The following is a 22,443-nucleotide window of genomic DNA, read 5'->3' as shown; positions in this document are numbered from 1 at the left end:
CTCCTGGCTCCCTGCCCCCCTGCTCTAACCACTAGACATCACTCCCGGAGCCAAGCAGAGAACCCTGGCTCCCTGCCCCCCCCCCCCCCCCGCTCTAACCACTAGCCCCACGCTGGCAGGGGGCGGGGTCCTATGGGGGTCAGGACCGTGTTAGATGATGGAAGTTGGGGCGGTACTAGAGTTGTCCGGGCAACCAAATATTGAGAGCCCGAGGGGCGGAGCCTCCTTTGTGACGTCCCCATAGTGGGGGGAGGGGCGCTTCCGCCCCTCCCCTCTCCCGCCGCTGGTGGAAGAAACGCCAGATGTTGAGCGCAGCGTGGAGCCCCGCCCCCGTCGCCATGGACACAAAAACAGTCCCGCCAAACAGAGCGCCGGCCCGTGGGGCACTGCTGGGGGGAAGCCCGCAGCACCAGAGTTCCCGGCTGGGGCACTGCTAGGAGGAAGCCCGCAGCGCTGAGGCAGAAATCTTATGACACTGCAAAGACAGGAAACACCTTGAGGTGTGAGCAACGGACTGCCTGGCCCCCTCCCTGCCTGGCCCCGCCCTTCCTCCCTGCCCCCCATCTGCCCCGGGGCCCATCCAGCCCGGTATCCTGCCCCCCATCTCCCCCAGGGACCCAACCACCCTGGTATCCTGCCCCCAACCACCCTGGTATCCTGCTGCCCATCACCCCCAGGGGCCCAACCACCCTGGTATCCTGCTGCCCATCACCCCCAGGGGCCCAACCACCCTGGTATCCTGCCCCCCATCTGCCCCAGGGGCCCAACCACCCTGGTATCCTGCCCCCCATCTGCCCCAGGGGCCCAACCACCCTGGTGTCCTGCCCCCCATCTGCCCCAGGGGCCCAACCACCCTGGTGTCCTGCCCCCAACCACCCTGGTATCCTGCCGCCCATCTCCCCCAGGGGCCCAACCACCCTGGTATCCTGCCCCCAACCACCCCCAGGGGCCCAACCACCCTGGTATCCTGCCCCCAACCACCCTGGTATCCTGCCCCCCATCTCCCCCAGGGGCCCAACCACCCTGGTATCCTGCTCCCAACCACCCCCAGAGGCCCAACCACCCTGGTATCCTGCCCCCCATCTGCCCCAGAGGCCCAACCACCCTGGTGTCCTGCCCCCCATCTGCCCCAGAGGCCCAACCACCCTGGTATCCTGCCCCCAACCACCCTGGTATCCTGCCGCCCATCACCCCCAGGGGCCCAACCACCCTGGTATCCTGCTCCCCATCTGCCCCAGAGGCCCAACCACACTGGTATCCTGCCCCCCATCACCCCCAGGGTCCCAACCACCCCGGTAACCTGCCCCCCATCACCCCCAGGGTCCCAACCACCCCGGTAACCTGCCCCCCATCACCTCCAGGGGCCCAACCACCCTGGTATCCTGCCCCCATCACCTCCAGGGGCCCAACCACCCCGGTAACCTGCCCCCCATCACCCCCAGGGTCCCAACCACCCCGGTAACCTGCCCCCCATCACCTCCAGGGGCCCAACCACCCTGGTATCCTGCCCCCATCACCTCCAGGGTCCCAACCACCCTGGTATCCTGCCCCCCATCACCCCCAGGGGCCCAACCACCCTGGTATCCTGCCCCCCATCACCCCCAGGGTCCCAACCACCCCGGTTACCTGCCCCCTCTTCCCATAGCACCCGGCCACACCCACGTGCCTTGAGGGGGCATCTCTCAACCCCCCTCAGCCCCTTGGGCAGCGGGCGGGGCTCTGGCGGGGCAGGCTCCGTGCAGGGCGGGGGGCGGTGTTGTCGGGGCGCTGTGTGCACAGTAGGGGTGGGGTGCATGAGAGGCGCTGCATTGGGGAGCTCGGCTGGGGGCGGGGGGCCGCTGGGGGGAGCTCTGAGGCGGCGGGGTGCACGGGGGGAGCTCTGGGGTGCCCTGTAGGGGTGCGTGGGGTCGCTGGGCTGGGGAGACCTGGGGGTCCGGGGATTGGTTCAAGGGGGGCGCTAGGCTGGGGAGATGGGGGACCACGGTCCCCACTCCAGGCACCCCGCGTCCGGGGCTCCACTCTCCGCGGGGGGGGGGGGGGCAGACACACAGGCCTCCCCGCCCCGGGTAGGCACGGGGACGCCGCTGTCCCTGCTGGGCTGGGCTGGGCTGGGTGTCCGCCCCCCCCCCCGCCGTTTCCGCCCTGAGCCTAGACCCCCCCTTGCCCCGCCCAGCCCCGCGCTCCAAAATTGCAGCTCGCGCGAGGCGCAGGGACCAGCGCCCCAGACCCGCTCCAGCCCCCCAGCCGCCTCTCGGGCCCCCCAGCGAGGTAAATACCTGGAAACGTGGTGTGTGTGGGGGCGGGGGGGATGTCAGACTTTGCGTGGAGCTTGGGGGGCGTGGATCGGACGCTTGGGGTTATTTTGGTGTGGGGGAGTGAGCAGAGCTTTTTTGGGGGGTCTAGCCAGCATCCCCGGGTTTGGGGGGCCATGTGGAAGGATGGGGGGCTGTGTAGCATGGGAGGTTTTGTGGGGGGTAGGTCAGAGCAGAGCTTTTTGGGGTCCAGCATAATGTGGGTCTTGAGGGCATCACTGGGTTTTGGGGGGGTCCTGTGGCGGGATGGGGGGCCGTCTGGCAAGGGAGGATTTGTGGAGGCTCGATCAGAAAGTGGGGGGATTATTAGGGGTGAGTGGAGCATGGGAGCGGCTGCAGCAGGTGGGGTGACCGACTGCTGGCGGTTTGGAGGGGTCAGATGCAATTTGGGGGTGCGATTGATTGGGGGGGTCGGGCCCTAGGGGGCGGCACGGAGCCTTGTGGATATTCTGAGCAGTTCACTGTCCAGCCACGCCCTGGGTGTTTGCCACACCCGGACGGGGCTGAGATTTGAGGGGGGGGCATCAGATCTGAGGTGCAGCATTTGTGGGGCTACCCCTCTATCCCCCCCCAAAAAACCACCACAGGACACTGTCCCCATGCCTCACCGTATCCACCCCATAGTGATTTTGGCCCGTCACTGGAGTAAATATTTTGAGGGCTCAGAACTGCTGCTGCAGGGGTAGGTTGTGGGGTGGAGCAAAACAACATGGCAACGAAGGGTCCCCTCCTTGCCAGGTCTGCAGGCCAGGCGGAGAGAAGTGCAGTCTAGTGGTTAGGGCGGGCGGGTCCTGGCGCCTGTGAAGAGCTCTGCCATGGCAGCAGGGAGGTGTGGGGCCACAGGTTTTTATTTTGCACGCCCAGACCTGATTTCCTGTGGCGGAGCAGGGCCAGTGCCCAGAGGCGCGAATCAGAGTCAGTGAAAGGAAGGGGGCACCGTGGGGTGCCTCAGGCAGGTTGCTTAGTGTGGGAACCCCCTGCCTCATATGGGGAAACTGAGGCACGGGTTGGGGCAGGGACTCACCCCAGGTCACCCAGCAAAGCAATGACAGAGCCCAGGAGTCCTGGCCTCCAGGCTCCTGCTCTCACCACTAGACCCTCCTATCCCCTTCCAGAGCTGGGGTGGAACCCCCGGACTCCCAGCCCCTTCCTCTAACCCAGTGGTTCCCAAACTTTTCACCATCACGCCCCCTTCTTGATTTTTGAAAAAACCCTCCCTCCCCCCCCCCGCCAAAAAAAAAAAGCAGCAAAACTTTTTGAGGGAAAAAAAAAACGGAACTGAACAGGGCAGCAACACTTCATGCGGGGGGGGGGAGGCTGGGTCGCCTTGCACCCTCCCTGGAATTTCTTCACGTCCTCCCAGCGGGGCACGCCCTCCAGTTTGGGAACCCATGCTCTAACCACTAGACCCCAGTGCCTGTTCAGAGGCAGGGAGGGAGCCCAGGCGTCCCGCTGTGCTTAGCCTCCCCAGCAGCTGGGGAAGCCCTGTTTAATTCCAGGCCTGAGCCGAAGGCACCGAAATGAGATGGAAAATAACATACCGGGGTTGGGTTTGACTCTAGGCCTTATAAGGGCAGCGACTGCAGGCTGTCCCCCTCCCATAATCCCCCCCCCCACTGCCCTTCCTTGGGCTCCCTTTGCCCCTCCCTTCTGGCCCCCAGCCCAGCTGTACCCAGGAGAGGAAGGGAGCCGCTCTGAGACAGAAAACCCCTGGGTGAGTGTTTACAGCAGGGCCCCGTGCCAGGACTCCTGGGCTCCATTGTCACAAAGGGGCAGGGCTCCCCGCCCAGTTTCCTGGTTTCTCCCCACACAGAACTGGAGTCCAGTGTCTGGCTCCTCTGCCATTGCCAGGGCCCGTGAGTTTCCATCTCCCGCCTGATGAATAAGATTGTAATTTATACACGCCCACATAGCGGATCTGTGCTAGGGACTGAGGAGAATGACATGGCCCCTGTTTGTTGGTTTCTAGCTAACTTGATTGGGTTGCCCAGCCTCCCCTCTTCAGGGGAAACTGAGGCAGGGAGTGTGGCAGGAGTGGTCCACAGTGTCAGTCCCGGCGTACTAGATCCCATTCCCCTCCCAACAGGCTGGGTCCCTGTTCTGGGGTGGGGCGAACCCCAGGACTGGGTGTGAGAGCAGGTCTGGCTCTCAGCTCCTCCCTGTAAACCACTTGGGTCCCTTTAACTCCCCTGTCGTCGTCCCCCCCCCCCCCCCCGTTTAATCTGGCTTGCCCCCAGGGCGTGGGAGAAGTGAGTGGAACAGTAATCCTTTCACCACCACACCCATGCGAGCACAGGGGAGAAGGCAGTGGAGGGGGCAGGAGTGGGGAGGCACTGGGTGACGATGGGGAGCTGCGCGGGGTATTGGGAAGTAGCCATCTTACTGCTTGTTTCGGGGAGGAGGGACCCGTGTGTAATTCCCCCCCCCCCCCCCAATCCCTGCCCTGACCAAATATTTCCATGTTGGGCTGAGTGGTTCTAGCTCTTGGAGCATGGGGGGAGAGGGGTGCTGGCTCCCAGGACTGGGAGGTGTGTGTGTGTCGGGGGGGGGGGAGAGGGGTGCTGCCTCCCAGGACTGGGAGAGGTGTGTGTGTCGGGGGGGGGGGAGAGGGGTGCTGCCTCCCAGGACTGGGAGAGGTGTGTGTGTGTCGGGGGGGGGGGGGAGATTGGTGGCTCCCAGGATCTGGGGGCAGGCTTGGTCGGGGCTCGGTGACTCCCAGGACCGGGGTGTGGCCAGAGGGGGGCACTGGCTTCCAGGACCCAGGGTGTGGCCAGAGGGGGGTGCTGGCTCCCAGGAGTGGGGTGTGGCCGGAGGGGGGTGCTGGCTCCCATCATACTAGTTCAGTGTTCTTCAACCTTTTTTTAGAAAGTCCCCCTTTTAAAATAAAAGTCTAAGTACCGCCAGTACCTACGGTTTTCAGACACACACATTTTTTTTCTACCGTTGCAACACACTTGTTTAAACAACTTAATTGTAGCTGGGCGGGCGATGAAATTTTTGGGTGTAAAAAGGACAAAAATAATAAAAGCGCTGTAAAACTTAGAACAATCGGCTTTCTCCGAATTTCAGTTGTGTTGATGTTACCCCCCGCCCCCCCGACTTCTCTTGAGTACCCCTAAAGGTACTCTTGCCACTGGTGGAGAAACACTAGTTGGCTCGGGCTGGGGGGGAGGGGTGCTGCCCTTGGGACATTGATCAGATGTGGGAGTGCGGGGCCCTTTGAGAGGGGAGCAGGAGCTAATGAGGGAAACGCCCCCCCCATTTTGTGTGTGTGCATCCCTGCTGCCCCCTGCTGGAGGGGCTCGGCTCTGCATGTGTCTGACACCCCCTGCTGGACAAGTTGGGCCCTGCTGTCCGTTTGTGTCTGTCCGTCCCTGCTGCCCAGCTCCCCTCCCACCCTGCCATGGCCTGATGCCTCCCCCCTCCGTCTCCCCAGGTGACTCCACCATGCCAGTCCAGCGCGTCAAATCCGTGGGCAACACGCAGGCCCTCACCTCGCAGGTGGGCATCATCCGCCTGCTGGAGCTGCTCTTCGCCTGCGTCACCTTCAGCCTGGTGGTGCACCGGGGGGGCTGGGATGGCCGCAATGGCGACTGGTGCATGTTCTGCTGGTGCTTCTGCTTCGCCGTGACGCTGCTGGTGCTGGTGGTGGAGTTCGCTGGCCTCCAGCACCGCATACCCGTCTCCTGGAGGAATTTCCCCATCACTTTTGCCATGTACGCCAGCCTCATGTGCCTCTCGGCCTCCGTCATCTACCCCGTCACCTACATCCAGAACAGTGGTGTCCGCGGGCAGGTGAAGGACTACCGCATCGCCGCCACGGTCTTCTCCTGCCTCACCTGCCTGGCCTACATGGCGGAGGTCACCCTAACCCGGGCCAAGCCAGGCGAGGTGACTGGCTACATGGCCACCACGCCCGGGCTGCTGAAGGTGGTGGAGACCTTTGTGGCCTGCATCATCTTCGTCTTCATCAGCGACCCGGTTTCCTACGACCGCCAGGAGGCGCTGAAGTGGTGCCTGGCCGTCTACTGCATCTGCTTCATCCTCTCGCTGGTGGTCATCGTGCTGTGCATCGGGGAGTGCACCGGCTGGCTGCCCTGTGCCTTCAACAAGTTCTTGAGCGGCTACACGCTGCTGGCCGTGCTCATGTACGCCACGGCCACCGTCATCTGGCCCATCTACAAGTTCGACCGCAAACAAGGCGGCCAACCCAACCGGCCCGGCTACTGCCAAAACCGGAGCTTCTGCGACTGGGATAAGCTGGTGGCCATCGCCGTGCTGACGGCCATCAACCTGCTGGTCTACCTAGCCGACCTGGTGTACTCCGCCCGGCTCATCTTCATCCAGGCCTAGCCAGGCCACCATGCTGGGGGCTGCTGGGCCAGCTGAGGGCTGGGCAGGGGTGGTCTCCAGATCTCCTCCTGTGTCTTGTCCTTTCTTGCTTGCTTGCTTTCTCTTGCTTTCTTATTTATTCTGTCCTCTTTTCTTTCATTTCCTCTCATTCAATTGTTCTTTTACTTTCTTTCCTGTCACATTCATTCATTTTCTTTCTCTCTCTCTTTCATTCCCATTTATTCCGTCTTTTAGCTCTTTCTTTTACTTTCTTTCGCTTGTTCTTTTGTTCTTTTCCCGTCATTTATTTTCTCTTTTATTCTTTTTCCTTCTGTTCTCTCCTCTGTACTCCTGCCTAGCGCTCCATCCAGGTGTACCACCCCCTCCTAATAACAGTATTATCCTTTGTGACTTAGCCTGGCCCTGTAAAAAGCCCGTTGTTTCCCCTCCATGGTGGCCAACCAACCATTCTGTATCTTTTATCCAGCAGGTGGCATGGCCAATGAAAAATCAATGGCCTGATTAGCAGGGACCCAGAGATCACTGGAGTCTTTAAACCTAGCATCTCCAATCTGGGTGAAGAAATGAGGGGGGAAAGAGGTGACAACTTCCCTTTAATGGAAATATTTGTCTGGCTGTTGAAAACGCTTGCCTCCCAAGTGTCTTAAAGGTAATGTGTGCACTCTGGCGCCTTTCTGACAAAAAGCCACCAGTGGTTAAACAGCACGCCGCCTTTAATTAAAATATTTTTAGGAGGTCAGAAATGTTCACCTGCTGGAATCTTAAAGGAAATGTGCAAGACCTGGCCATGCTGAAAAGCACCCAGCCATGCATACAAATATTGGTCTGGAGATCGACAGTCCTGGCCTGTTGGAGTCTGACAGGGTAAATCAGGGAATCAGCCCTATAGCTGGAAATAATAATAATACCCCCATTTGCTTGGTTCTTGAATATTTATCCAGGGCTTTTCAATGGTCTGGCGGCAGCCGTTATTTAAAGGCGATGTCGCCGGACCCTGCGTACCGTGCCTCACAGTGCTAGAATTTAGCTGGCTGCTTAAATCTGTCCAGTCTCAATCTTTGTATCATTCATCTGATTTTTTTATACATATATTTTTTACACTGGTATAAGCGCAGACAAAACGTATTATGGTCCTTGTGGCAAGTGTTTGTTTCATGATTGACTTAGCAAATTATAGGGGGAATGGCATACCTTTAAATAGAGGGAGAGAGAAAATGGGAACGGAACAATAAATGACTGAAAGGTACTTTCTGTGTTTGTCTGCCGTCTCTCCTGTGTAGCGTGTTGCCAAGACAGATGAGCCGGGGGAGGAAGTTGAACACTGGCAAAATGGTTGTGGGGTGGGAGGGGGGAGAATGGGGCCTGAGGCCTTTTCCCTCAAAAGGATGCCAGTTCCTGTCTGGCCCCAGGGCAGGGATGGCTCAGGGGGCAAGGAACGGAACATGGGGCCTCTCCCATCTATGGCTTTGATGCAGCTCCCGAGTTGGGAGGCGGGCCGGTTGGTGGGGTGAGCGGGGGCCATGTGGAGCAGCCTGTCAGGGAAAGGCTTGTTTCTCAGCAGAGGCTGGGCGTGGAGATGGGGCGGTGTCGCTGCCAGTGGAAATTCCACCTCAGGGCTGCGTTTCCGCGGCAGGGAGCTCCCTGACTGCAGCTGTTGTTGGCTGGGGCCGGACCAGCCAGAGAAAGACCCACAAAGCGGCTGTGTCTGCTTCCCACATGCTGGCAAATGCATGACGTGCACGGCTGCCCGTGCCCCACCCCAGACTTGGCTGCATTTCAGCCCCAGCCAAGGGGTTCCCAAATACCCAGCCCCCGGCCGCGCCCCAGCGCCGGGTGAGGACATAGCTATGTTTAGCCGGGGGCTGTTCTCCAGCGCCGGTAGGAGTTGTCTAGCGCTAGCTCCCGGGGGTGCTGCCAGAAGGGGCTGGACTGGGCTGGGTCTGGAACGAGGCGATTCCTACAAACAGCCTTGGCTGGACTAGGGAAGGAGTCACAGGAGATGCTGCTGTCTGGCTAGGGTTAACCCCTTCCTAGCCCTATCCTTGCTGCAGTCACAGGAAGAGCATCCACCAAAGAACCCAGGAGTCCTGGCCCATCTTCCCTCTATTTTTCCCCACTCACGTGCGGAATAAATTTTATCAGGTGCATCGAGGCATGTGTGGATGTGCACCACCAGCAGAAACGCGTCCTGCTGATAAGCTGGGCGGCATTTGAATTTCTTCTGGTTGGCCGCCTAAGTGTTCAGCTTACAGGGAACACTGGTCCATCGACAAAGGCGTTCCCTGTCGACCGATCCACGTCTTAACTGCCGCGCTGTGCCGACGATCAGCTGAGCCGGCACAGCACGGCGGCCATTTTTATTTTAATGAAGCCAGGGATATTTAAATGCTGACTTCATTGACTATGTTGGGTGGCCTAATTTACATGCCTCTGGCGACAGGCATGTAGTCTAGACATACCCTTGGCTCCCAGCCCTCTAGACATGTACCCATACAGCAGTGGTCCCCTTCATTTCTGTGCGCCCGCCTAGTTACCAGGGCCAGCCTGAGCCATTCTTGCGCCCTGGGCGCCTGACGCATGCGCAGCCCCCACCCTGGGCGCATGGCACATGTGCGGTGCTGCTCCCGGGCGCGCAGCGCATGTGCGGCCCCGCCCCCGGGCGCCCGGCAGCCCCAAAAGGTTGGGGACCACTGCCATACAGCATATGATCTGATGCCACAGTGGCCTCTGGGCACAGGTTTAAATGGTTCATGTAAAGCATTGAGGCCCCGGGGCCTGGCAGCTAGCCTGAGTTTTGGGGTGCTGGGACCAGTGGGCTCAAGGTGGGGGTGATACCAGGTACTGGGGCCACAACCCTCAAGCTGCCTTAGCTATTATCTGGGAGAAGTTATGGAAGATGGGAGAGATCCCAGAAGACTGGAAAAGGACAAATATCGTGCCCATCTATAAAAAGGAAATTAAGGGACGTCCCAGGAAACTACAGACCAGTCAGCTTCACTTCTGTGCCAGGGAAGATAATGGTGCAAATAACTGGGAAATCCACTTACAAAGAGCTAGAAGATAATAAGGTGGTAAGTAACTGCGTGAATTTGTAAAGAATAGATCGCATGAAACCAGCCGAGAGCTTTCTTTGATAGGGGATAACAAGTCTTGTAGATAAGGGGGAAGCGGTAGTCTGGTATACCTAGACTTTAGTAATGCATGTGTTACAATCATGCATGATCTTATCAACATATGAGGGAAATACAACCTAGATGGGGCTACTCTAAGGTGGGTGCAGAACCGGCTGGATAATTGTTCTCAGAGTGTAATTATTAACAGTTCCCAGTCATGCTGGAAAGGCATAACAAGTGGGGCTCTGCAGGGGTCTGTTTTGGGACCAGTTCTGATCAATATTCTTCATCAATGATTTAGATATTGGCATAGAGAGGACGCTTATTAAGTCTGCAGATGATGGGAGGGGTTGCAAGTGCTTTGGAGGAGGGGTCCTAATTCAGCACGATCTGGAGAAATGGTCCGAGGTAAATAGGCTGAAATTCAACAAGGACAAATGCAAAGAACTGCGCTAAGGAAGGAACAATCCGTTGCACACGTGCAGACAGGGAAATAGCTGCCTACGGAACAGCACTACGGAAAGGGATTTAAGGGTCACAGCAGACCACAAGCTAAATATGAGTCAACAGTGTCACACTGGTGCCAGAAAGTCAAACCTTGCAGATACAGCTGGAGTGTTGTAAGCAAGACATGAGCAGTAATTCTTCCGCTCTGCCCTGTGCTGATTAGGCCCGGGGCGGGGTTAGTGTCAGGGCCGTCGCTACCCATATGCAAACCACACGGCCGCATATAGGGCCCCACAAAATTTGGGGCCCCACATTTCATCTGCCCTCAGCCCCATCCCCTGGCTGCTCCCTCCGGGCTCAGCCCCCAGCAGCAAGCGGCCCTCGTGGGGTCAGAGGACTTGGAGCATGGAGCTTTCCCCTTAAAAGCACCACTTTTCTCCGGCCGGCTGCGCGACAGCCTGTTGCTCCTTCGGCCCGGCTCCTGCTGGTCCTCTGTGTGCTCTGGCTTGGCCGCTTGTGCGGATGAACGCAGAGGCAGCCCTGCTTGGCCGTGGGTGCGGGAGGCAGGGGGTTCTCCACTGATGCAGGAACCAGGAGTCCTGGAGCCCAAGCCCCTGCTCTAACCACTAGCCCCCACTGCTCTCCCAGGGACAAAGGGAGAACCCAGGAGTCTTGGTGCCCAGTCTCCCTCCCTCTGCGCACACAGTTTATAGCCAGGATGAATCAGTCTGTTCTCAGGAAGGGAGGTTTATTGGTCCTGGGGGAGGGGACATATGAGCTAAGCGCGTGAGTCAGGGCCCAGCTATTCTCGGCAGGGCCCTTCACCTGGCCAAGGCCTGCTGCATAACGGGGCAAAATGGGACCCACTTGGGGAGCCCCACAGCCAGCAGCTCACCCCACATTGCCCCGGCCCAGTATGCACTGGGGCATCATCCAGCCCCCCCCCACCCCTGCCTCCAGACTGCCAGCCCCCACCCCTCCTCCATCCTTGTACCCCCATCCTTCCTCCCCTACACTTCCCCCACCCCTCCATCCATCTCACACCCCTCCCCATCCTTCCCCCCCCCACACTCCTCCATCCTTCCCCACAATCCCCCATTCCCCACTCCTTCCCCCGTACCCGTCCATCCTTCCCCACAATCCCCCACAATCCCCATTCCCCACCCATCCATCCTTCCCCCACCTCGACACTCCCCTCCCCCCCACCCCCATTCACTCCCCCTCCCTTCATGTATCCTCCACACATCCCCCACCCCTCCCCACACATCCCTCTGGCTCCATCCCTCCCTGTACCCCCTCCACCCACCCCCTCCCCCTCGCCAGCTGCGCCCATCACCTCGGTGTCCAGGCGCCCTCATTCTCCTCCCCCCGCCCCGCACACGATCCGCCCCCGCTCGCTCTGGGGAAGCGTCTGAATCCCTGGGGCTGCAGCGACACCTGCCGGCTGCTGTGGGAAACAGAGTCCAGGCCTGCCCTCCGTTTCCGCCTCTGGGGGGGGGGGGGGGGATGGTGGGAGCCCGGACTCCTGGGTTCTAGCCCCGGCCCTTGCATTATGGGTCTGTAGGGCACTGGCTAGGTCCCCGCACCTTTCCGTGCCTCAGTTTCCTTACCTGGGCCATGGCACGTGCCTCAGTTTCCCTACCTGGGCCCCTCTGTTCAGCTGGGCGGGGGGGGGGGGGGAGGAGCTGATGGGAACCGTGTCTCCTTGGGCTATTTGTTCTACGCCCCTCCCCCTGCACCTGGGTTGGGAAATCCTCCCCCCGCCGCCCCCCCATTTGTTCCCTGGACTTCTGATAAGACTTCCCACCAGCCCCTAATCATTAACCCTCAGGGCCAGGACAGCCGTAAGCCCAGGGCAGCCTGTCCCTCCCTGCCCCTCTGAGTCAGCCTCATGGGCCCATCTACCCCGGTATCCTGCCTCCTCTGTGCCCCTGAGAGAGAGACTCACAGGCCCATCTACCCCAGTATCCCACCCCGCCCTGCCCCCCTAGCTCAGCCCCATGGGCCCATCTACCCCAGTATCCTGCCTCCTCCATGCCCCTGCGTGAGAGACTCACAGGCCTCTACCAGGTATCCCACCCAGGTATCCCACATCCTCCCTGCTCCCCGATCAGACCCATGGGCCCTTTACCTTGGTATCCTGCCTGCTCCCAGCCTCCCGTCTCCTTTCCTCCCCCAACCAGACCCCCAGGGCCCATATAGCGGTCAGTTGTAGCTGTGTGAAAGTCGGGGGAAGACACCAAACAGGCCCTTACAGGGAGGGGGAAGGAGGCAGGAATTGACTCCCAAAAAGGAAAGGCTGCTCCAGCCCCCTATGTAATGTGCTATGGGAAGGGCCCATCCTACCCCTTCCCTCCAGGGGTTCCTGTGCCCTGAGCCCCGGCCGACTGATCTCATGTCCTCCCCGCCCCCTCCCTGTTCTTGCTCCCATCCCTGAGTCCTTCAACTCCCTGCCCTTGTTCTGTTTGTGCGTGAATAGTACCGGGTCTTTGGCCTTTTGTTCCCTGGCTGCCAGCATTGGACACGGCCCAGGGCCTATTCTAGGAAGTCGCCTACCTGGGAGAAGGGGATGCGGGAACTCCCCAATGCCACCATTGAACCCTGGGGAAACTTATGTAAGTTTCTGGGGAGAGGGACTTGGAGGGGCAGGGCCAGACATGCTGGGAAGGAGAGAAAAGGGGGACCCTTTGCAGCAGGCGGTTCCCTGGAAAAGGCCTGATTGGCCAGGGCAGAATGAACCCCAAAATTATCCCACAGGACAGAGATCCCCTGGGTCAACTTTGATATTATCCATAGCAGAGAGATCCCTGGTGAAACCCCCAATATTATCCTGTAGCAGAGAGATCCTGAGTGAAATATTATCCAGAGAGGGACCCTGAAAATGAAAATTATTAACCTGTGATGGTGGGGGGAATGCCTGGCATGTATCCTAATATCAGAAGGGTGTCCCCAGATGAACCCTGATATGTCACATAGCGGGGAGTTCCCCAGGTGATTCCATTATTATCCAGTAGCAAGGAGTTCCACAGGTTTCCATCATATTATCCTACATGAGGAATTCCCCCAGGGTGCACACTGCTAGGCTGTTGTGCGGAGTTCCCTGGGTGACTCTGATATTTTCTCACAGCAAGGGGTTTCTCTGGTGAACCCCAACATCATTCCTAAATTGGGGTGTCCCCCCTCAATTCCAGACCAGGCCCCAGAGGATTCTGGGAGAGAGCTCAGCATCCTGCTTTGTTTTATTTATCTAAAAAAATGGCAAGCTTCCACCCAATAAATACAAGTGAATTTACAGCCCCCCATCCCATCCCCTTTGCTCTCCAGGAAGCAGGATCCCCTCGCCTCCTGCTTCAGAGGTGGGCTCAGAATTCACCCCAGGTGTGAGAATCCAGGCCGGGATTTCACTGAGGCTGTGGGGAGGAGAAAACCCGGCACTGGATTCCCCTGCCAACTGGAAAAGACTCCATTGGATTCCCCCACTAGGGATTTGCCCAACTGTGCCCTATGAGGGGAGAGGGGAGGAAAACCTGGCACTGAATCCTGCCACCAGCTGGAATGGAGTTGCATGGATTTTCTATCCTCCCCGCCAGGAATGGATGCTCCCACTGGGGTACGGGCCTTGGTACTGACAGGATCGTTGCACGACGGGCCCTTCCTGCCAGGAACGTTGCACGATGGGACCTCGCACGACGGGACCTTTGCCTAGCAGTCTATGCATGACAGGGCCCTCTCACGACAGGACTTCCTTCGAGCAATGGGGCCTTCGCCCTCGCACAGATGACCCTTCGCACAAGCAGCCTTCGCACACTGGAGCAGCCCCTCGCACGAGGGTGGTCCCACGGAGGGACTTTTGTCCGACGGGTCCCTTGCTGGCTGCTGGGCTTGTGGCCTCACCTGGCCAGGCTGGGTGTGGGTGATGGGGGTGCCGCGGGGGCTCAGCAGGGGCGGATCTCGGAAACCACCCGCTTGGGGAAGAGGGTGTACTGCAGCCAAGTGGGCTCTGAAACGAGAGGGGGCCTGTGAGGGGGCAAGTGGGGCAACAGTAGCCCCGGATCCCCCACTGCTCACTTCTCCTCCTCCTCCACGTCCCTGCCCCCAGGGCTCTCCTCTTCCCCCAGGGTCCTCCCCCAGGCCCTGTGCCCCCCTCCCCCTCCCCACACAGCTACCTGCCCCCCCTGCCTTCTGCCCCCCACAATTCCCCCAGGAAATCGCTGGCCCCTATGGCTCTCTCCCTGCCCTGCCACCCCCATAGTTCCCCCCACATAGCTCTCCCCACATCTCTCCCCTGTAGCTCCCCCCTCACCTCTCCTCCTGCCCCTCCCCCATACCTCCCCCCACAACTCTCCTCCTGCCCTTCCCCCATAGCTTCCCTACACCTCTCCTCCTGCCCTCCCCCATAGCTCCCCCCACACCTCTCCTCCTGCCCCTCCCCCATAGCTTCCCCACACCTCTCCTTCTGCCCTCCCTCATAGCTCCCCCCACACCTCTCCTCCTGCCTCTCCCCCATAGCTCCCCCCACACCTCTCCCCCCCTCCCCCACTCCCCCCCACCTCTCCTCCTGCCCCTCCCCCATAGCTCCCCCACACCTCTCCTCCTGCCCCTTCCTCCATAGCTTCCCCACACCTCTCCTCCTGCCCTCCCCCATAGCTCCCCCCACACCTCTCCTCCTGCCCCTCCCCCATAGCTTCCCCACACCTCTCCTTCTGCCCTCCCTCATAGCTCCCCCCACACCTCTCCTCCTGCCCCTCCCTGATAGCTTCCCCACACCTCTTATTCTGCCTCTCCCCCATAGCTCCCCAGGGCTCTCTCCTGCCCCTGCCCTGCCCCTCACCGAGGTAGCAGGCTGGCAGGGGCAGCAGGCCGTCGAAGCAGCTTGAGGGGGCCGGGTAGCTGCAGCTCTTGCTCTGGGTCTGGTTCTGGCTCCGGCAGTAGAAAGTGACGATCTCCCCATGATGGACCTGCCCCTCCGGGATCTCCTGGATCCACAGCTTGCGGCCCTGGTAGAGCACCCGGCTCCGCTGGGCCGGCACCACGCAGCGTGCTGGGGGCAGACGGGAGGCCAGGGTGACGGGCCTGTGGGATGGATCCGGGGCAGAGGGGCGGGATACTGGGGTAGATGGTCCCACTGGGCTGATGCGGGGACAGAAAGGAGGTGGGATACCAGGGTAGATGGGCCCGTGGTCTGGCAGGGGGAGCAAGGAGGCAGGATACTGGGGTAAATGGGCCCATGGGCTAGTGGGGAGAGGAAGGAGGCGGGATACCAGGGTAGATGGGTCCACATGCTGGCAGGAGCTTCTAGGGGTGCAGGGCTGAGGTACCTCTGCAGAAGGGCCGGGGTGACCAGGTGCCGTTGCCCCGGCAGATGACCCTGTTGCTGCCGTCCAACAGGTAGTTCCGCTTGCAGAGATAATAGACCAGCTCGCCAGCCTGATACTGAGCCTTCTCCACAGCCACCAGGTAGCCCTGGGCGATGTCCCCCGGGGGCGGGCAGAACACGGCTGCGGGGAGAGAGGGGTCACGGCTGGCCCTGGAGTGAGTGAACTGGGAGGAGAGGAAGGGAGGGAAACAAGGGCTAAGGGGCACAGGGAGGCTGGTAACACAAACAGGGTGGTTGTAGGGGGTGGTTATGGGGATGGAAGAGTCTAGGGGTGCAGGGCTATAGGGGTGCAGGGCTATAGGAGGTGTGGGGTACAGGGCTATAGGGGTTACAGGGCTACAGGGGGTGTGGGGATGCAGGGCTATAGGGGTGCAGGGCTATAGGAGGTATGGGGGTACAGGGCTATAGGGGTGCAGGGCTATAGGAGGTACAGGGCTATAGGGGTTACAGGGCTACAGGGGGTGTGGGGATGCAGGGCTATAGGGGTGCAGGGCTATAGGAGGTGTGGGGTACAGGGCTATAGGGGTTACAGGGCTACAGGGAGTGTGGGGGTACAGGGCTATAGGGGTGCAGGGCTATAGGAGGTACAGGGCTATAAGGTTTACAGGGCTACAGGGGGTGTGGGGATGCAGGGCTATAGGGGGTGCACAGGGTGAAGCAGTGGAGGGGGATAAGGGGCGGGCACTGGGGAGGGGGCTGCTGGGGACGGATCTCTCTCTCTCTCTCTCTCTCTCTGGAGGGAATCCCCAAAGCCCCTCGTGCCCCAATCCGAGCACCCGGCCCCCTACGTTCCCTCCAAGCAGGGCGGGGGCCAGCCCAGGTGCCCTCTGGGCAGACGGGGACAGGGAGACTCACGGTGGCAGCTGGGGGCGGGCCCAGACCACTCCTGGTTCTCCTGGCAGCGGATGGTGTCCGGTCCCTGCAGCCGGTACCTGGGTGGGAGAAAGAGGCAAGGCCAGAGACGGGGCTTTGGCACGAGGGGCTGTGGGTCGGGAGTGAGGGGTGCCCTGGGCGGGAGGGGGGGGACTCACCCACGCCGGCATTTGTACTGCACCTCCCCCCCGGGCCTGTAGGAGGCGCCGGAGTGGAACCCGTTGGCGATCTCCGGCGGGGGGCTGCAGAAGGACGACGGGGTCAGATCCTCTGGAACAGAGCAGGGGAGGGGAGTCAAAGGGGGGGTTCACCCCTGTCTTGTGGCAGCCAAGTCCCCCCCCCACGACCCCGCTTAGCCCGTCACCTCCCCCAGATCAAAGAGCCATGAAAGGCCTCAGCGCAGGGCAGATTTTTTTAGGTTCCTCTTAAACAGCTGCAGGGGGGCAGGATGGTCTCCCTTCAAGAGACCTGCCCTCTTCCAGTTGGCCCCTCCCTCTTTCCACTTGCTCCTCCCTGCTCTTACTAGGCCACGCCCTCTTTCCACTTGCTCCTCCCTGCTCTTACTAGGCCCCGCCCTCTTCCACTTGCTCCTCCCTCTCCTACTGGGCCCTTCCCTTGCCCCTTTGCCTGCTCTCTCAATAAACTCCTCCCCTTTAGGCCCTTCCTTGTCCTATTAAACTCCACCCCTCCTATCTTTTCCATATAAGACCCGCCCCTGCCCCCATTTGGCTCCGCCCTTCCGATTTGGCCCCTCCTTCTCAGTGTGAGTTCCTTCCCCTCTGTGCCATTTGTCTCTTCTCCCTCCCAGCAGGCCCCACCCCATCACATTTGGCTCCTCCCCCTATCTAGCACCATCTCTCCTTGTCCAGACCCCTATGTCCCCAGCTGTAATCTCCAGATAGGGGGGAGTTGCACTGGGCATAGGGCCCGTCCTCCCTGCTGCTTCTCCCCAACTCCTGGGCTCTGCCACAGGGCACTGTCTCTCTCCCTTCCCAGTACCCCTGACCCCAGGTGGCATGGGAGAGGGCAGGTTGGGGAGGGGGGAATAAAGAAGACTTTGGATCCACCCCCCATGTCTTGAGGGGGGTTAGGTCACCTCACAGTGTTGGGGTCAAGGCCTGGAACCAGGCCCCACTTTGGGGGTTCAGAGTTATTGGAGGATCTGGCTCTAATTTGCAGGACCCAGCATCTGGGGCTTGGAGGGGAAAGTTGCTCTGATTTCACTGGCATCGTAGGGAGGAGGCAAAGTCCTGCCTCTGAAGGGAAACTTCAGGGGAGTTTCTTGGATTTGGAGGTGAAGGCCCTGCCTCCCAAAGCCGCTGCTCTAACCACTGGACCTCACTCCCCTCCCAGAGCAGGGTGAGAACCCCAGGAGTCCTAGCTCCCATCCCTGCCCCTCTCCCCCCAGGTGTTCGGCAGAACCAGTAGCTGCTTCCCCAGGTATCCTGGGGGATGGAGGGGCAATTTCATCTGGCCCAGAACTTGATCCCCTTGGGGAGACGGCCCCTTAGCCCTATTGGGCCCCCCTGGGGCAGGCTGAGGGCGGGCGCAGGAGCAGGAAAGCTGTCCCGGCTCCGTATCTAGGTCTCTGCTTGCCAGGGGAGTCGTTACCCTTGAATCGGCTCCGGGACTCATTCTGCTCGGAGAGCAGCCTGCCCTTGGCAGCTGCCGGGAGCGTGGCTGGCAGCCAGGAGGCCTGGGTTCTCTGCCGGTTCTGGGAGGGCAGTGGGGTCTAGTGGTTACAGTGCCAGGGAGGTGGGACCCTGGTGTCCAGCCCCATCTCTGGGTTTGGGACAGCGGTAAAGAAACCAAGAGGCTGTTTTTTGGGTCAGGGTGTTGGCAGCTGATGTTGCAGCGTGGACAGTGGGGAAGGCGGTAGGGGGGCATTGGGTGCAGGGTGCCAGTGTTGGGGTGAGGGATGGTGTTGGGGCAAGGTGATGCTTTTGCGGGCGGGTGTTGGGGTGGGGTGGAGTGACAGGGGTGGGGAGAGGGGTGGGGTGGGGAGAGGGTGTTGGAGCAGAAGTTGGATGATGGTGTTGGCGGCAGGGTGATGGTGTTGGGGCAGGTGTTGGGTGATGCTGTTGGTGGTGGGGTGATGGTGTTGGGGCAGGTGTTGGGTGATGCTGTTGGTGGTGGGGCGATGGTGTTGGGGCAGGTGTTGGGTAATGGTGTTGGTGGTGGGGTGATAGTGTTGGGGCAGGTATTGGGTGATGCTGTTGGTGGTGGGGCGATGGTGTTGGGGCAGGTGTTGGGTAATGGTGTTGGTGGTGGGGTGATAGTGTTGGGGCAGGTATTGGGTGATGCTGTTGGTGGTGGGGTGATGGTGTTGGGGCAGGTGTTGGGTAATGGTGTTGGTGGTGGGGTGATAGTGTTGGGGCAGGTATTGGGTGATGCTGTTGGTGGTGGGGCGATGGTGTTGGGGCAGGTGTTGGGTAATGGTGTTGGTGGTGGGGTGATAGTGTTGGGGCAGGTATTGGGTGATGCTGTTGGTGGTGGGGTGATGGTGTTGGGGCAGGTGTTGGGTGATGCTGTTGGTGGTGTGGTGATGGTGTTGGGGCAGGTGTTGGGTGATGCTGTTGGTGGTGTGGTGATGGTGTTGGGGCAGGTGTTGGGTGATGCTGTTGGTGGTGGGGTGATGGTGTTGGGGCAGGTGTTGGGTGATGCTGTTGGTGGTGGGGTGATGGTGTTGGGGCAGGTGTTGCTGGTAGAGTGGTGGCACTGAGGAAGGGTATGGGGTGAAGTGACAGCATTGGTGGCAGGGGGTGGGTGTTGCTGTTGGGGTGAATTCACTGTGTTGGGATGAGTGTTGGGTGATGGTGTTAGAGCAGGGATTGGGATGGGTAATGGTGTTGGGGTGAGATCATGGTGCCTGAGTAGGTGGGTGATGGTGACGGGCAGGGGTAGCAGTTGGTTGATGGTGTTCAGGTGGAGTAACTGCTGGGGAGAGGGCTGGGTGATGGTGTTGGGGCAGGTGTTGAGTGACAGTGTTGGGTCGGGGTCACTGTGCTGTGACGGGTTGAGTGATGGTCTTGTGGGCAGGGCGACGGTGTTGGGGCTGCTGTTGCAGGATGATGTTGGGGCAGGGTCAATTGCTGTGGCAGGCATTGGCTGATGGTGTTGGGGATAGGGTGACAGTGTTGGGCGTGAGGTGACAGTGTTGTGGTGGCTATTGAGTGACGGTGTTGGGGTGGCTGTTGCATGATATGTTGGGGCGGGTGTAGGGTGACGGTGTTGGCGTGAGATGATGGTATTGGGGCAGGGTCACTGTGCTGGGATGGGCATTGGGTGATGGTGTTGTGGAAGCTGTTGCGTGACCATGGCGAAAGGCAGAGTCATGGTGTTGGGCACTGCAGCGCGGACGATGGTGAAAGCCCCAGATGGTGCCCAGTGGTGGCTCTCTGGTCCCTTACGTTCACAGGGTGCTGTCCGACTCCATTTCCTGTCCCCTTGGCATCGGCTCAGCACCGCTCCCTGCCCTTGGGACATGCTGAAGCCCGGCTGGCAGGTCACCTCCATGAGGGCCCCGAAGCTGCGGGAAGCCTGAGCCAAGTGCATCTCGGCATTCTCAATCTGCACGGGCCACGGGCAGCTCCGGCCTGGGGAGGACAAAATCTGTTGGAGGGCTGGGAGCCAGGACTCCTGGGTTCTCGCCTCAGCCCTGGGAGGGGAGTGGGGGCTAGTGGTTAAAGCAGAGAGCTGGGGGGCCAGGACTGCTGGGTTCTCACCTCAGCCCTGGGAGGGGAGTGGGGGCTAGTGGTTAAAGCAGAGGGCTGGGGGGCCAGGACTGCTGGGTTCTCACCTCAGCCCTGGGAGGGGAGTGCGGGCTAGTGGTTAGAGCAGGGGCTGGGAGCCAGGATGCCTAAGTCCTCTCCTTAGCTCCGAGAGTGCGGGCTAGGAGCCAGCCGAGCCCTCCCTCGCTCTGAGCCCAGCCCCTACCGGGGGTCACGCAGCTGAGCCCACATGCCCCATCGCACAGGCACTGCCTGCGGCCTGAGCAGTCCCGGTCCTGGCGGCAGCTCCTCTGGCAGGTCTGGCCTGTCTCCTCCGCCGGCTCCTCCCTGCGGGCAGGGCAGGGACTGGGCCCGTCTGCGCCTGGGGGGACAGGAAGGAGAGCTGGCAAAGGGTTTTGGAGAGTTGGGGAAACTGAGGCACAAAAGAGGTGCGAAGTCACATGAAATAGAACCCAGGACTCATGGTTCCCAGGCACCTGTGTGTACAGGGTCCTCCCCCAATCCTGTGAGAAGAGGGAAGGGGCCTTTTACCAACTCCCCTCCCAGGCCCCTTCCCCACTTTAAGGAGAAGGGGGGGTCTCCAGCTGGGAGGGGAGACCTGTGGGTACCCGGGGAGTGGTTGAAGCAGGACTGGGTGCAGAATACTCCCTTCCATGGAGGCTGGGGAGCCCTCCCTCAGACACCCCTTGATCCCCCTGGCCACGGACACTGTCAATTGATCCTTCCCTACGTCTTCAAATCTCTCTCTATTCCTGTCCTCCCCCGTCCCTGTTCCCATCCCCATCCCCTCTCTCTCCTCATGTCCTCTTCCTACCCACCTCCTCTATCTATCTATCTATCTATCTATCTATCTATCTATCTATCTATCTATCTATCTATCTATCTATCTATCTATCTATCTATCCCCACCCACCCCCTCTATCTATCTGTCTGTCTATCTATCTATCTATCTATCTATCTATCTATCTATCTATCTATCTATCTATCTATCTATCTATCCTACCCCCCTCTATCTATTTATCCCACCCACCCCATCTATCTATCCCCACCCACCCCATCTATCTATCTATCTATCTATCTATCTATCTATCTATCTATCTATCTATCTATCTATCTATCTATCTATTACAGTCCCAAACTCTCTCTCCTGGGTCCAAATTGACACGGGACAAGAGCAGATAGTGGGGCCAGAGCGGTTTAACTGACCCTCTGCATGGGAGGGGGTGGGGGCTGTGGTCACCCCCAGTCGGTAGCCCTGCACCCTGGGGGTAGAGACGGGGGAGGAAGGACCCCTGGGGGAGGGGTGTGGTGATGCTGGGAGCCTGCAATGGGGTACCCTAGGCCTGACGATGGGGGAGGGGGTAGATAGGTTCATGGGGGGAGTGAGCTGGGAGGGGTTTTCCTGACGTAGAGGGGGAAGGGAGGACACTGGCAGGCGGGGGAGGCGTATGGGGGCAACCCTCAGAGGGGGGAGGGGAAAGTGTGTGGGCCCAGGATGGGGGGGAGGAATGTTGAGCCCAGAGGAGGCGGCCGAGGGGGGCTGAGCAGGGGTTGTCCCGGGGGTCCCCTGCCCCTCACCTTTGGTGCTGTGAGTTCCCCGGAGCAGCAGGAGCAGCAGGAAGAGGGGGGCACCGTGGGGCATGGCGGGCGGGGGCCTGCGATGTCCCTGTGGTGCCCCGCGCCTCCCGAGCCAGGTATAAATACCACCCTGCCCAGGTTATCGATTAACCCAGCTGGGCCGAAGCCAACCCTGGGACTCTGACCTCCCGGCCAAGCAGCAGGAGCAAAACAACCCCATGTCACTGCAGGGAACCCAGGAGGGCTGCCCCCGCCCCGTGCTCTACCCACTAGCCTGCACTCCCCTCCCAGAGCAAGGGAAAGAACACAGGAGTCCTGCCCCCCCAGTCCCATGCTCTACCCACTAGCTCACACTCCCCTCCCAGAGCAAGGGAGAGAACACAGGAGTCCTGCCCCCCCAGCCCCATGCTCTGCCCAGTAGCCCACACTCCCCTCTCAGAATAGGGAGAGAACCCAGGAGTCCTGGCCCCCAGCCCCTCTCCATCACCTCTAACTTCCAAGCCTCCTAGACCAGGGATCTGGGGAATCCAGATTTGGGGAGATCCGAATTTAGAGGGATCTGGATTTGGTGGGATTTGAGGGATCCGGATCTTGGGGGTTAGAGTGTCTGGACGGTGGGAGCTACATTTGGGGGGATTCTTCAGCCCCCCCTTCAGGGA

At 60.2% G+C, this 22,443-nt stretch overlaps 2 protein-coding genes across 4 annotated transcripts; one reads left to right on the top strand and one right to left on the bottom strand.

Annotated features, from left to right (window-relative positions):
* The first annotated feature begins 358 nt into the window (after positions 1-358).
* On the top strand, positions 359-7,911 carry MYADM (myeloid associated differentiation marker). 3 transcript variants are annotated; one of them, XM_075915085.2, is made up of 2 exons: positions 359-500; positions 5,749-7,911. In XM_075915085.2, the coding sequence occupies exon 2, from the start codon at positions 5,760-5,762 to the stop codon at positions 6,663-6,665; it is 906 nt and encodes a 301-aa protein (XP_075771200.1). In that variant the 5' UTR covers positions 359-500; positions 5,749-5,759; the 3' UTR covers positions 6,666-7,911. The 3 variants fall into 3 exon arrangements, with proteins under 3 accessions (XP_075771200.1, XP_075771199.1, XP_014428412.2); XM_075915084.2 differs by lacking the exon at positions 359-500 and adding an exon at positions 2,120-2,268; XM_014572926.4 differs by lacking the exon at positions 359-500 and adding an exon at positions 3,909-4,026.
* Positions 7,912-13,446: 5,535 nt separating this feature from the next.
* On the bottom strand, positions 13,447-21,918 carry LOC142823739 (beta-2-glycoprotein 1-like). The gene is made up of 8 exons (XM_075915046.2): positions 21,785-21,918; positions 20,412-20,567; positions 19,886-20,071; positions 16,634-16,745; positions 16,458-16,534; positions 15,544-15,723; positions 15,057-15,266; positions 13,447-14,225 (listed from the first exon to the last, which is right to left on the bottom strand). The coding sequence occupies exons 1-8, from the start codon at positions 21,846-21,848 to the stop codon at positions 14,161-14,163; spliced, it is 1,050 nt and encodes a 349-aa protein (XP_075771161.2). The 5' UTR covers positions 21,849-21,918; the 3' UTR covers positions 13,447-14,160.
* Positions 21,919-22,443: the final 525 nt, after the last annotated feature.

Source organism: Pelodiscus sinensis, chromosome 18 (genome assembly GCF_052426305.1).
Source record: "Pelodiscus sinensis isolate ZL-2025 chromosome 18, ASM5242630v1, whole genome shotgun sequence".
Taxonomy (NCBI): domain Eukaryota; kingdom Metazoa; phylum Chordata; order Testudines; family Trionychidae; genus Pelodiscus; species Pelodiscus sinensis.
The sequence above is the reverse complement of the archived record's forward strand: the minus strand, read 5'-3'. Positions and strand labels throughout refer to the sequence as shown.

Excerpts from the sequence above, each read along its gene's own strand:
- LOC142823739 (XM_075915046.2), bottom strand. The coding sequence starts at position 21,848 with ATGCCCCACGGTGCCCCCCTCTTCCTGCTGCTCCTGCTGCTCCGGGGA. Across the intron at positions 16,746-19,885 it reads TCGGACAGCACCCTGTGAAC|AGGATCTGACCCCGTCGTCC; the intron begins GTAAGGGACCAG and ends GCTCTGTTCCAG. Across the intron at positions 15,724-16,457 it reads GCCCGCCCCCAGCTGCCACC|CCGTGTTCTGCCCGCCCCCG; the intron begins GTGAGTCTCCCT and ends CTCTCCCCGCAG.
- MYADM (XM_075915085.2), top strand. The coding sequence starts at position 5,760 with ATGCCAGTCCAGCGCGTCAAATCCGTGGGCAACACGCAGGCCCTCACC.